General features: G+C 38.0%; 1 protein-coding gene across 1 annotated transcript; it reads left to right on the top strand.

Annotated features, from left to right (window-relative positions):
- Positions 1 to 495: 495 nt before the first annotated feature.
- Positions 496 to 8598, top strand: LOC121955101 (techylectin-5B). The gene is made up of 9 exons (XM_042502902.2): positions 496 to 647; positions 2057 to 2309; positions 3780 to 3995; positions 5927 to 6046; positions 6151 to 6265; positions 6372 to 6509; positions 6726 to 6942; positions 7065 to 7260; positions 7340 to 8598. Exons 2-9 carry the CDS (start codon positions 2154 to 2156, stop codon positions 7484 to 7486), a joined length of 1305 nt encoding a protein of 434 aa, XP_042358836.1. The 5' UTR covers positions 496 to 647; positions 2057 to 2153; the 3' UTR covers positions 7487 to 8598.
- The last annotated feature ends 3951 nt before the right edge of the window (positions 8599 to 12549 follow it).

Here is a 12549-nt window from a genome sequence, read left to right on the forward strand (position 1 = left end):
TACTGTGCCTGCAGGTGATGTTTGTTCACTGTAGGTGCAGGAATGTGTTGCAGCTTTGCTGATGCATATATTTATGTGCATTTTATTCCAATTTGATTAAACAGTCTGATTCTATTTTCTTATTTTCTGTGTTTAAAAATCTGCAAATCTCTCTGTTTCTGTGATCTGATAACATAATTTGATTATTCCTCACCATATTCAGTAAAATGTAATAAAGGCATTAAAACCATGAAATACAATTGAGTACACACTGCCACCACATTTGATGTAAAGTTTTTTGGTACTAAAGTTGTTTCATGAAAGAAATGTATATTACTGGTAGATTAAAAAAAAAACACACACACATTTTGTAGCATTTTGTCCCTTTACCCAATAATTTTATTATTGCCTTTCCATTTGTCTGCCTCCCTCTATCCCTTACTGGTGGTGAATCCTCTTAGAGGTGGATTATGGGACTAAGATGTCTACACTGAGAGGGAGAGAGAGGGGAAGAGAGAGTGAGGAAAAGAAGAGTGAGCATGAAGCACACAGAGTGAGCAAGAGAGAGCGATACAGGAGGAGATACAGAGAAGGATTAGAAGAAAATGGAAAGAACCCCTCAGCCTGAAATGGGCCGGGAGTGGGGGAGAAGATGTTCTGTAACTGGGGTGAGTACATCACCATTTACAACGTTAGCTATTAGAGGACAGTAACTAAAAAAAACACTTTAAAATAACATTATTAATTAGCAGTACACTGATAATTCAACTTAAGTTATTTTTAATGTAAAAAAACAATGAAATGATAATTGTTATTGGTTAATTACTGGTTTGGATATTTTAGAGGCTTATGTCATCAATTGCAGCTTTATAACAGCCATTCAAATAATCATAGGTTTCAGGAAGGAAATAGGGGACACATCCCCCTTAAATTTTAGAACACGTGCATTTGACAATACATAGAAGTAGCGGGGGACTTTTATATGAACAACATTAAAGACATTAACACCATAAATTGATGCACAAAAGGAATAAAAGTGTGCATAAAAGATCACCAGAATGCAGGAAATTAAGTGTTTGATACTCAAGTCTTCTGTGTTCAAAAGAAATGTGCATATAATGTTCATATTAAGTTTTATGTTAAGCAATTAAGTGTTATAAAGCTCATTTGCAACTTCATGGTGGCCACCCAAATAATGTTATATATGCACCACACTGTTGCACCACGCTGCTAACTACAGTGACCAATGGGAGTGGCCATCTCTCGAGCCAGTGTTTGGTTTGTCCATTCTGGGCTACTGTAGAAACATGGCCGGTTGCAATATGGCAAACCCCCTATGTAGATATAAACAGCTCAATCTAAGGTAATGAAAACACAACGATTATTAAATACAGAGGCCTATACACTAAAGACACACTATACATCATATATTATACACTATACACACTTTATTATATTATATTATATTATATTATATTATATTATATTATATTATATTATATTATATTATATTATATTATGTTATATTATATTATATTATATTACTGCCAATATATACCCCTAAATCTTACAGACTGCACTGGACAAGGTCAGTTGCAACTTTGCTATCCAAGTAATGTTCATAGATCGAATATCTGGTCCATTTAATCTTTATATCCCTTACTCTAACTAATTTACCCTGATAATGGTTATGATAAAATGTTACCAAGTTAGAACACATGAACTGTTAGCCCTGCTCTAATTAAGCTTGATTAAGTCAAAACCTCAGTTTGGCTTTCAGAGCAGGTGACGTGTGCAAGCTTGTGTGTGTGTGTGTCTATTGAGTTACCAGAGGATAAACTACAGTAATGTGATAGACTTAATCTCACTTTCCTCCTTTTATGTCCTATTAGTTGTACTGAGACAAGTGTCTGTGTGTGTGTGTGTGTGTGTGTGTGTGTGTGTGTGTGTGTGTGTGTGAGAGAGAGAGCGAGAGAAAGAACTTTGTGTGCTAAGAGGCATTGAGGGTTTAATGAATTAGACAATACTCTATTGTGGGAGGATAATACACTGATTTTCTCGGTTTCTCTCCTTGTAGGGAGAGCCAGCAGAGCCTCACATGGTGCAGTACACACTCCCGTGTCCCATCCTCGCTCTCACTGACAAGGCAGGGACAGACTAACTGAGTGGCAGCAATGTCTCTCCTGTCCCTAACCAACCCTCCTGGCTGGAGCGTGTGCTCTGCTCTCTGTATCCTGATAGTGTTGCTCCCAGAGGCCAAAGCAGACGACCTGAACACAACCACGCAGCGCAATGGTGGGGGATCCCAGTGTGGGGAGTACACTAACCAGGTAAACACTGTAAACATCCTGAATACAAGCCAAAGGGATGTTACAGAGCGAGACAGAGAGAGACTTACCGTATTACTGCCGTCTGTTTCCTACTTTTACTCCAGAGATGTCTGCCAGAGTCACACAGAGTGATGTTTCAACTACATTTACATAAAATCTTAATGAATGTCGTGCTCTGCCAGAAATGCATAATTTATTATACAAGAGTGGCAGAAGATGTTCTGCAGAAAATTGGCGCCTGTGACAAATGTATTATTATATATTACATCACTACATGTTAATACTGAGGAATAGAGCAGCACTGATGTGCTCAAGTTGCATCTAGTTTAGTTTAGCACAGTCCAAGCTAAGGGTCAGGTCCCCCCTCAAATGGTCACGAGACAAATGATAGTAGTCCTTAGAAACAACAACAACAAACAACATCATTTTCTGTATCTTCTTTTGGGGATTTTTTGGGGGTGAAATATTGGATACTTTTACATCTCTGGGCTATCTAATACTTTGTTCTTACTAAAGTTGTTCAATGCTGAGACTTAATCTGAAGAACGATGACAAACAGCAATCAACTATGATTCAGAATAATATAATTACTGTAGCTATATCAACTCCCTAAAATCTGCTGTTATGGTTCATGCAATTTCAGCCTTGTTGCCAGAGGAAAATTTTGGCATTGTAAGTTTCGGCAGAGCACAGATGCCTTATGTTTGCGCATACGTATCATATCATCATTTCTAAAGGGATATAACATACAGTATGATCTGACTTTGTCATAAGGAAATAGATGGCGTAAAAGCTGCTGCAGATCACTGTTTGAGAATTACAAAACTAGTTTTGATTTAGGTGTGTTGTAATAACCCATTGCTGTATTTGCAACAGCTTTTTAGACACAAAAAATGGGTGTTTGGTAGTGACCCTTCACTGTGTTTCCAGAGTGGATAGTCCCACAAAAGCAGTTGTTTTTAACTGAGATATGCCTAATCCTAACCCTAACCCTTTTCAAGCAAGGACTGTGACCACAAAACCAAGTACTTTAATCTAAAACATGATCTTTTCCTGACCATAACCAAGTGGTGTTTTGCCTAAACCCAACTGCACTTGATACCACAGCATTATTTAAATGTTAAGTTTCAACATATCCTTTAAACTGCATAATTATGTGCTGTGGTTTGCAAAACTGTACAATGCCAACATTTTTTTGGCATGCTTAAAAAATGTAATTATCCAAGGTGGTTATATCAGCACAAATTTAGGGGAAAAATAACATGTTTGGCATCTCTGCATATTTGGTGTGAAGAAAATAAAAATACTGCTATTGGCAGGACCCAACACACTGCAGTTAAACTCTGAATCTAACAGATGTAGACTTTATTGATTTGCCAAAGGGAAAATCACTGCTGGGCTGTTGGGGATACTCTGACACTGTTGGGCAACAGCAGGTCTGAAAGTTAAACTTCATTTGTCATCTAACAGGTGATGGAGGATGGGATGTGTCGGCTGGTGGCCACACTGCCTCAGCTGGACGAGCAGAAATGCCCAGATATGTTTCGCTGCACAGACGAGGTCTCCTACTGGCTGCACGAGAACGAGGAGAGAAAGCAGCAAATAGTGGCGCTTAAGGAGACCATCTCTGAGATGCAGGAGGAGCTGAGGAACCACCGGCACCGCATCAGAGTCCTCGAGCTGCAGGTTTGAGCTCCATATCGACTTAGCAGACCTAGGTCAAACATCAACAACAATCCTTTCAACTGCTTTGAGTGCTCACTTTAGTCCAACTGGAGCTGACCGGATGTTGTGAGTGTGACTGCTCCATTTTACAGACGAGATGTGACAAAACTCATGTTTTTATTCATTTAGAAAGTAAATTTATTCAGTTCCTATGAGTCTCACATTAAATATAACTTTTCAAAGCCAGACTTTTCATTCAATATATATTACTTTTTTTTTGTATTTTTTCATTTGGTTGAAAGACAGGCATTAATATTTTATTAGATGTGATTTAGTTGCCTATGTACTTTTGCTTTTAATTTTAAAAAAAATGGGTCAACTTTCTCAGTACAGGAAACACATGTGTTGTGTTCAGTTCTGCACTGTAACGTGGTGCCTGGTCATCAAGTTGGCTCCCCCCCAGCATGTCCTTGACCTTAGCCACTAACAGGATTAGCCTCGTACTCTTCCACGTGTTGCCGCGTGTGTCTCAGGCAGTGAGCCTATACAAACACAGACTCTCAGCTGCTGGACGGGTCAGTGACTAAAGGTGGACGGTGGAGACAGTGTTTTACACGAAAGCAGGGCGGGGGTGAAGAGGTCCAGGGTTTGTGGTAATGGGAGTTAGCGTTATCCTCTATGTCAAAGCTCAGAATAGACCACATGCTGAAGTGTCTGATTTTGAAGACAGTTTTGGGGTTGTTTTTGTCTCATGAGCACCAGGAGACATTGCGTGTTTGAGTTTTAATGTGTGCATAGAAATAGACTAGTGCAATGTACTAGCGGTCAGTTAGGCCTGGCATCTTTTAAAGGTGCAATGTGTAGGATTTAGGGGGATCTTTTGGCTGAAATTGCATATAAGGTTTCTAACTTTATTTTCATGAGTGTATAATCACCTGAAACTAATAATTATTGTGTTTTTGTTTGCTTAGAATGAGTGCTTCATATCTAGTGGGTGCTGTTCCACTGAGCCCTCCACATTGCACTGCTACATTTCTGCAGTAGCCCAGAACAAACTAACATTCACACTGCCTCTAGAGAGGACCTGTTGGGTTTGTTTACATTGAAGTGAAGGCCACTATTAGTTTTTGCACATGCTTGGAAAGGGAGGGAGGGGTATTCAGTTGTTTGCAATCTGCAACCTCACCACTAGATGTCATTAAAGTCTACACGCTGGTCCTATACAATTTTTTTCTGAATGCTTAACACTGATTCTTGAAGCACTAGAACTGAAACTTAAAACTCGTAGCTAATGCATGTACCAAGTGTGCCAAACTGAATGCATGTTTTCTGCATTACACTTTTATAGCAATTTTTGCAAAGCTGTAAACACTGGTCTTTACATTGCTGCACTTTATTGCCAGTTGCCTGTCCACATTGACACATGTGCTGTCAAGCTTAGTAAAACATGTGATGTGGATGACCCTTCTGGCGGGACCCAAAGAAGGCAAACTTTTGCCTAATATTTATTTTTCAACACAAAAATGGATTGATGTATTTCCTAAATTTATGACAAATTTATTGCAAAATGTAAACCCTGCACACAAAGAAAGCAAAAGCTGCGAGTGTTTTTCATTTTTTACAATCAGTGCGTAATTAGTGCTTTATGTGTTGTTATGTTGTTGTCATGGTTTATGTGCACTGTATTGACACAAAAACACAATTTTTTATAGAGTTTGAAGACTTTTGCGAGAATTGGTTGTTTTTGCAAGTAAAGCAAGAATACTGTTTCTCTGGTTTGGTGTTTTTTGTGGTTAATGTGAGTTTTGCAAAAAAAACTAGCCTACAGTCTGAAAGATAGTGTGAATTAAAGGTGACAGAGAGACATCTAAGGTATTCTTAGACCATTTTAACAAGTTTTTAACACAGATCTGTGTTTGTCTGCGTGCATGCTCATGTAATATGACTGACAGACTGAAGAAAGGACCCACCTGAACATTTCCTTGGAGCATCGTTTCCATGAGTTGGAGCATCATTATGCCGAAGCCACCACTCTGCTGCACCTACAGGGCACTCTGATCCTTGACCTCCAGGTACAGCCATCATGAGTAATTCACTTTCAGTGTTATAGAAACAAAAACCTCAGAATCTATGTGTGCTGAGCTGCTTTTGATAGTTTCACTGTATCTCTGTTTAGAACCAGCTCCATAATCTGACACTTATGATGGATAACGTAAAACGAAGCCCTGGGTGCTTGATCAACGTCGTCCGTCCCAACCCGCTGATGAGTGCTCAGGAAGCTCTGCACCCAGGTACCTCCCAGTAACATACAGGTTCTACAATATCCCAGCAGAGGGCACCAAACTCCACTTGTTGATTTACTTGCCCTCACTCTTGTCTTACATTATTTTCCCTCAGAGATGCCGCATGTGAGAAACTGTCCCATAGACTGTGCTTCTATTTACTACAATGGAGTGAGGAGATCAGGTCTCTACACAGTAGTGCCATCAGTGGCTGGCATGCCTGTGGAGGTCTATTGTGACATGGACACAGATGGTGAGTCACAAACACAGTCACACAATTGGCTAAGCTATTTTTTTTAGCTGAATTCCCAGTTTCAGTCCATGTGGTGACAAGCACACACTCTTCTGGCTGTGGCAGGGTGGCTGTAGCGCAGTTGACCTTTATTCCTCAATTGGCCAACAAGTGATATAACACATTAGACATGGCATATGCTTCACCTTCCAGTGCCATACCTTGTGTTTGCCTCAGGTGGCGGCTGGACTGTGATCCAGCGGCGTGTCGACGGCTCATTGAGCTTTGATCGCAGCTGGAGGGACTACAGGGACGGTTTTGGTGACCTGCACTCAGAGTTCTGGCTGGGCAATAACCACATACATGACCTGAGCACCCAGGGAGACTACAGCCTCCGCATCGACCTGGAGGACTGGAGCAACAAGCATAAACATGCAATCTACCAGAGCTTTAGGTCGGTGTCTTACAAATGCACCCAAACAGTTGGCAAACACATGTACTTTTTGCAAAACATGCACAGCCTCTTGCATAATTTCTCAACTGTTCCCCTTCGTGTGTGTGTGCGTGTGTGTTTAGTGTTGAAGATGAGGACCATCAGTACCGTCTCCATGTGTCCGGCTTCAGTGGGACAGTCCAGGACTCTTTCGGCTGGTACCACGACAAGCAGGGCTTCAGCACGCCAGACAGCGGCAATATCTGTGCTGAGATCTCCCACGGTGGCTGGTGGTACAACCAGTGCTTCTACGCCAACCTTAATGGCGTCTACTACAGGGTGAGTGCAGACAGACAGCCGTGACTTCATTTCATGCTTTTAAATATATGAGCGTGTTTACTACTTCCCGTTCCTGCAGGGAGGCCATTACACCCCTAAAGGTCGGGGGCCGCTGGGTCCTGATGGGATCGTTTGGTACTCCTGGAGAGACTCTGACTACTACTCCCTACGCAAAGTCAGCATGATGATCCGACCACGCTCTTTCCGAACCCGTCTGTCACCCTGACCCGCTGTTACCATGACAATGGTTGGGGCACAGAGACAATCCTGGCAGCGAGGATCATTGGGACACGGCGATGATGACGACATCCAGTGATGTTTTTGTCAACAAAGATCGTCCAGAGGGAACTGAATGTCAACAACAGTGGCCTCTCGTCTGCTATTTTTAAGACCCAAGCTCGATATTCTCAAAACTGTGGACTCATTTTCTGCTACATATTTTTTTAAAACACAAACTTTATACTCTGGAGTTCTTTTTGGGACATGGACATTTTTCATTTAATCACAGAGGAAGAGAGTTCTTCCTTATTTTGTACTTATATTTTGTACCTTTAGTTTGATACTTTGACACTTGACACTGTAGCAACTCAGCCAAATAAAAGGTACATTTACATGATATGTAATCTGTGAACTCACAGAGGAGAAACGTGCAAATGGCAGGAAGATCAGGTGAGACTTTACTGAATGATCCAGTGTGTGCTTGTTGCATATTTATGATCACTCTATTATCCAATTTTATCCATTTTGAATTTTAGCCAAATATGAGTTTAATCTGTTGTGTAAACTTTTTATTGAAATAATAAGGGGTTCTTATACTATAACAGAGGTGTGGACTTATATCAGACTCGAGTCACAAATTTGACAACTCAAATTACAAAAACAGGTTGTAGTATGCAAAACGTGTGGGTTGCAGATACTTCTAACAAACTATCACTACTAATATTAAAACAATTTTTAAAATCTATTTTTTTTTAATTAATTTTTTGTAAATTTATATATTATTACACTGCTGTTTAAATGGCATCACATTTGGTGGAGAGCACATTATGATACTTCTAGGACTCGAAACTCAAAGCTTAGGACTTGACTTTGGACTTGTCAGTCTTGACTCAGGACATAAGACTTACCAGGGATTTGAGATTTATAATTTGCAAAAAAGACTTTGTCCCACCTCTGATATAACAAGTCAGACTAAAGAATACTCAATTATATTAGTTATAACAACCCTTCGATAAATGCTGTCTCACAGTGTAGAGTCAGGCAGAGAAGATATGAGGACTGTGTAAATATGTATGGATTGTACAATAAACACTGTATATATACAAAATGTGATACAAAGGACCCTATTTCATATAAAGACAAAGGTTCAAGTTCTGCAAGAGCACAAACAATTTATTTAACTTAAAGTTTTAAGTTGACTGAATTTGAGAAGACAAGTTTAAACATTACAAATTACCCCAACTCGTCTTGTGAAATTCAGTTAATTAAAATTTAATTTAAAACAGCCCAGACACTTACTTTTTAATTTCAGTTCTAGTTCCTCCCTGCAGGAGGAGTATTGAGTACTTGAGTATTTCAGTTTTTTTCTACTTTATACTTATACTCCACTGAATCTCAGAGGGAAATATTATGCCTGTTTACTTCACTTCATATATTTCATAGCTTTTGCAGATTAATAATACAAATTATTAAAAACAAATAAATGATGATGTAATAGATTAGAACAGGATGTTCTGATCCTCAAAGGGAAATTCACAAACACTGATGTACATCAGTGCTTCAGTAATGATAATACAATAAGATATATTATTCTGAAATGGGCAGTTGTTTAATGACTGTTTACTTTTGGTACTTGAACTATATTTTAATGCTCAAACTTTACTATTTTTATTTAAGTAACTTTTCAAATGCAGGACTTTTACTTGTATTTCTACATTGTATTATTGCTACTTTAATTAAGATCTGAGCACCTCCTCCACTACTCGAGAGATATCTCTTATCACACAGTAAACACGCTACTGCTTATCTGTGGCATCCAGTAAGTAAGTGTTACTTACATTCAAATTACTTCACGCATGGGTTTCCACAGCCTTTAGCCTATTGGCAGGTTTGTGTCAATATAGCAGGCATGTGTTGAGCAGAGGTAATAATAATACAGAAGAATAAATCTGCAAGTTTGTAATCAGTTCACTTTACAGGAGAACAATAGTGAAAACTTTAACATGTCTTCTTCAGACTGGTGGAAAGAGAACTTTGGAAATTCACATTGTGGTGTTTATTTTAGTTCATATTTCTGTTCTGAAACTTAAACATATTTTTTTTTCTTGTTTATTTAAACATAACATTTCAGAAAACCTGTTGTACAAAAAATAATTGTCTTAACATCATAACACAACTGAGAATGTTTCATGGTGAAATTCATTCCTTAAATTTTTTACCCTATTACCTAGGGTCTTATTTTTGTCCTAACATGTATTTAATTTAGGCTATTTTCTCGAAATGAGGGTTTCCTCATCTGAGCCAGAAGACTTCTGCACATCAGTAGCACTTATATATGCCAAGTTTTCTAGTTCTTAAGTTTTTTATAGAGGGGTTTCCTTATTGTTTTTTTCTTTAATGGTTTTTAATGGCTGTATTTTCTGATGTATGGAGGGATAAAAAGAGATATCCAAAAGTCCCACTGTAAAAACCATACACTCTAATGAGCCAACAAATGAACAAAAATATTTAACCTTGCTTTTCAAATGTTCAGATGTTTTTTCTGGAAATGTATGTTGCTGCATATTTATTTATTTCGATGATACCTCATTTTGTTTAAGGATAAAATGTCTTAAACTTGTAATACAGAAAAATAATTGTTTTAATAAGTAATCAACAGGGGATGTTTCGAGGCGATATCTATTAGTATAACCCTTACATCATTTTACTTGTGCTTGAAACATAAGCAAATGGGTGTGATTTCTTTTAAAAACATGGGGGAAAATGCAATGAGCAAATGTTTGACAAAACTGCAAGAAATTTGTATATTTAGCAAAAAAAAAGTTAAGGAAAAATGTCAAAGGACAAATGAAATAAGCTAGATAACAACTATATTTATAGCTAATTAATTAAGTTTACATATTTGCAATTATGTTAGATAATTGTTTTTAATATTATATATATGTTATATGTTATAATTTGTTTTTAATCCCTTTTGTCAGTATTTATTATTTTTATTATTTAATTTTTTTATTATTTAATCTTGTTTTGTCTACAAATTTTCAGATAATTTTCTTGTACAATTTTCTAATTTCTTGCTATTTTTTTGGTCTTTTCTTCTGTTCTCACTCATTTCCTTCTACCCATGTTTTGGAAAGAAATAAAGCCAATTTTCACCATTTTTAAAGGGCTACATTTTACCCTGTAGCAGTCTCTTATTTGGTCCTTGATTTCATTTTCTTTTTTCCCCAATTCATTTTAGCTGGATGTCACAATGCTCCTGAGTTGATTGGAGGGTTATTCAGATCACCTGTTGTGCCGTGTGTGGGGACTGACTCCTAATTAAGAATTGAGAGCAGCTTGGTGCATTTCCCCTCTGTGTGTGTGATGACGCCCTTTCTGAGGGCTTAAGAGCTCTGAGGAGACACACACTCAGGGTATTCTGATCCTTCCTCAATCGAATGCAGACCTCATGTTAGCAGACATTATTATCTGATCTCTCTGCTCTTTTGAGTCTTCAGTTCTGTCTTTTGATGTCCTGTTTGAGGGTTTTTTTGTGCTTTCTAAAACCTCAGTGGAGAGAATATTTACGAACCCCTCAACATAACATCACCTGCATCTGAGCTGTTCTTGGTTTGTCTGTGCAAGAGTTTGCTTGCATCACAATCACCTAACACGCACAGGCTACATATATTGATTTTGTTATGGTTTTTTTTCCACTGACACCCTATATAACCCCTACCCTAAACAATTAAACATATTTGTTTATGGTAACTTCCTCAAGGCCATCTTCAGACATGGCATTCACAGTGACCCTGTCCTTTGAACACCAAATTCTAATCAGTACATCTTTGAGTCTCCTCTTTTTGCACCAAATTTGAAGAAATTCCCTCAAGGTGTCCTTGTAATATACTGTAATTCCAAGAATGAGACTGATGAAGTCACAGTGACCTTGACCTTTGATCTATGACTACCAACATCTAATCAGCTCACTGTTGGGTCAAAGTGAATGTTTGTGCAAAATTTAAAGAAATTCCCTGAAGGTGTTGTTGAGATATTAAGTTCACAAGAATGTGCTGCACAGATGGACAAGCCAAAAACTCAATGCCTCTGGCCTCAGCTATCGTCAGCACGGTGTCATAAAGAGAAAAAAAAAGCTACTGTAAAAAGTGATTTTTAAAAAAGTAAATTTTTTTGACAAATTAAAAAAAAAATGTCACTCTCTTTTCCTCTCTTTTAAACTCCCTTTTAGGTCATTTTCTTGTTACCTTTTACCACTTTCATTATGATTTTGAACAAGTGAACAGTGGCATTTAAAGGATTAATTTAAGACTTTTTGATACCACTTAAGGCCTTAGGTTTATATCTCTTTGAAACCTGAGCAAATTTTCTTAATTTCTTTCAAAACACAGGAATAAGTTACAAGTTGTGTTACGAGAAAATTACCTTAAATTTACCAAAACATGTAGAGAATAAAAGATTTAAAAACCTTCATAAAAACAAAAAAAAAAAATCCAGATAACTACTTTATATTCATAGGATTTTAAATGGTGTTCTGGACATTTGTGTTTTTTACTATAACCATCTAATATTTCCCCCCTCTCTCTTCTGAAACTAATTTTCCGGTTCATTTTCTTGTCACCTTTTCCTAATTTCTTGCAATTTGTGGGACATCTCCTGGCAAGTTGCTCACTGCTTTTCAGTTAATATTTAAAAAAAAAAAAAAAACCAATTTGCTCAGGTTTCAAAGGATCAAATGCATGTGAACGACATTAATAAATTCACTATCCTTTCAAAACTTTTTCTGCAGTTTAAAATGAAAACTTCGAGATTTAATGATGTCCTGAACACACGAGAATGCAAAAACTCAAAACTAACATGAGGATGCATGTGCTATCTGTTGTATGAGATCTTTACTTTGTGTGTCCCACACACATCCAGCTGCACCTGATGGGGGCAGAGAGCTGCATTTGGGGTAAAAGGGCTCTTTCACGTCCTCCACTACAGGACTGCACAAACACACTCTTTGACCCTCTGCACAGGCTGCCGACTCATTCTCATTCCTCTCCATCTCTACGCAAGAATCTGCCG

The sequence above is a fragment of the Plectropomus leopardus genome, chromosome 16, assembly GCF_026936395.1.
Source record: "Plectropomus leopardus strain MGB_pleo_1.0 chromosome 16, ASM2693639v1, whole genome shotgun sequence".
Classification (NCBI taxonomy): Eukaryota; Metazoa; Chordata; class Actinopteri; order Perciformes; family Serranidae; genus Plectropomus; species Plectropomus leopardus.

Bases quoted from the DNA above. Each gene is read 5' to 3' on its own strand.
- LOC121955101 (XM_042502902.2), top strand. From the start codon at position 2,154: ATGTCTCTCCTGTCCCTAACCAACCCTCCTGGCTGGAGCGTGTGCTCT. The intron at 6,266-6,371 runs GTACCTCCCAGT...ATTTTCCCTCAG, and splicing joins TCAGGAAGCTCTGCACCCAG to AGATGCCGCATGTGAGAAAC. The intron at 6,943-7,064 runs GTCGGTGTCTTA...GTGTGTGTTTAG, and splicing joins GCAATCTACCAGAGCTTTAG to TGTTGAAGATGAGGACCATC.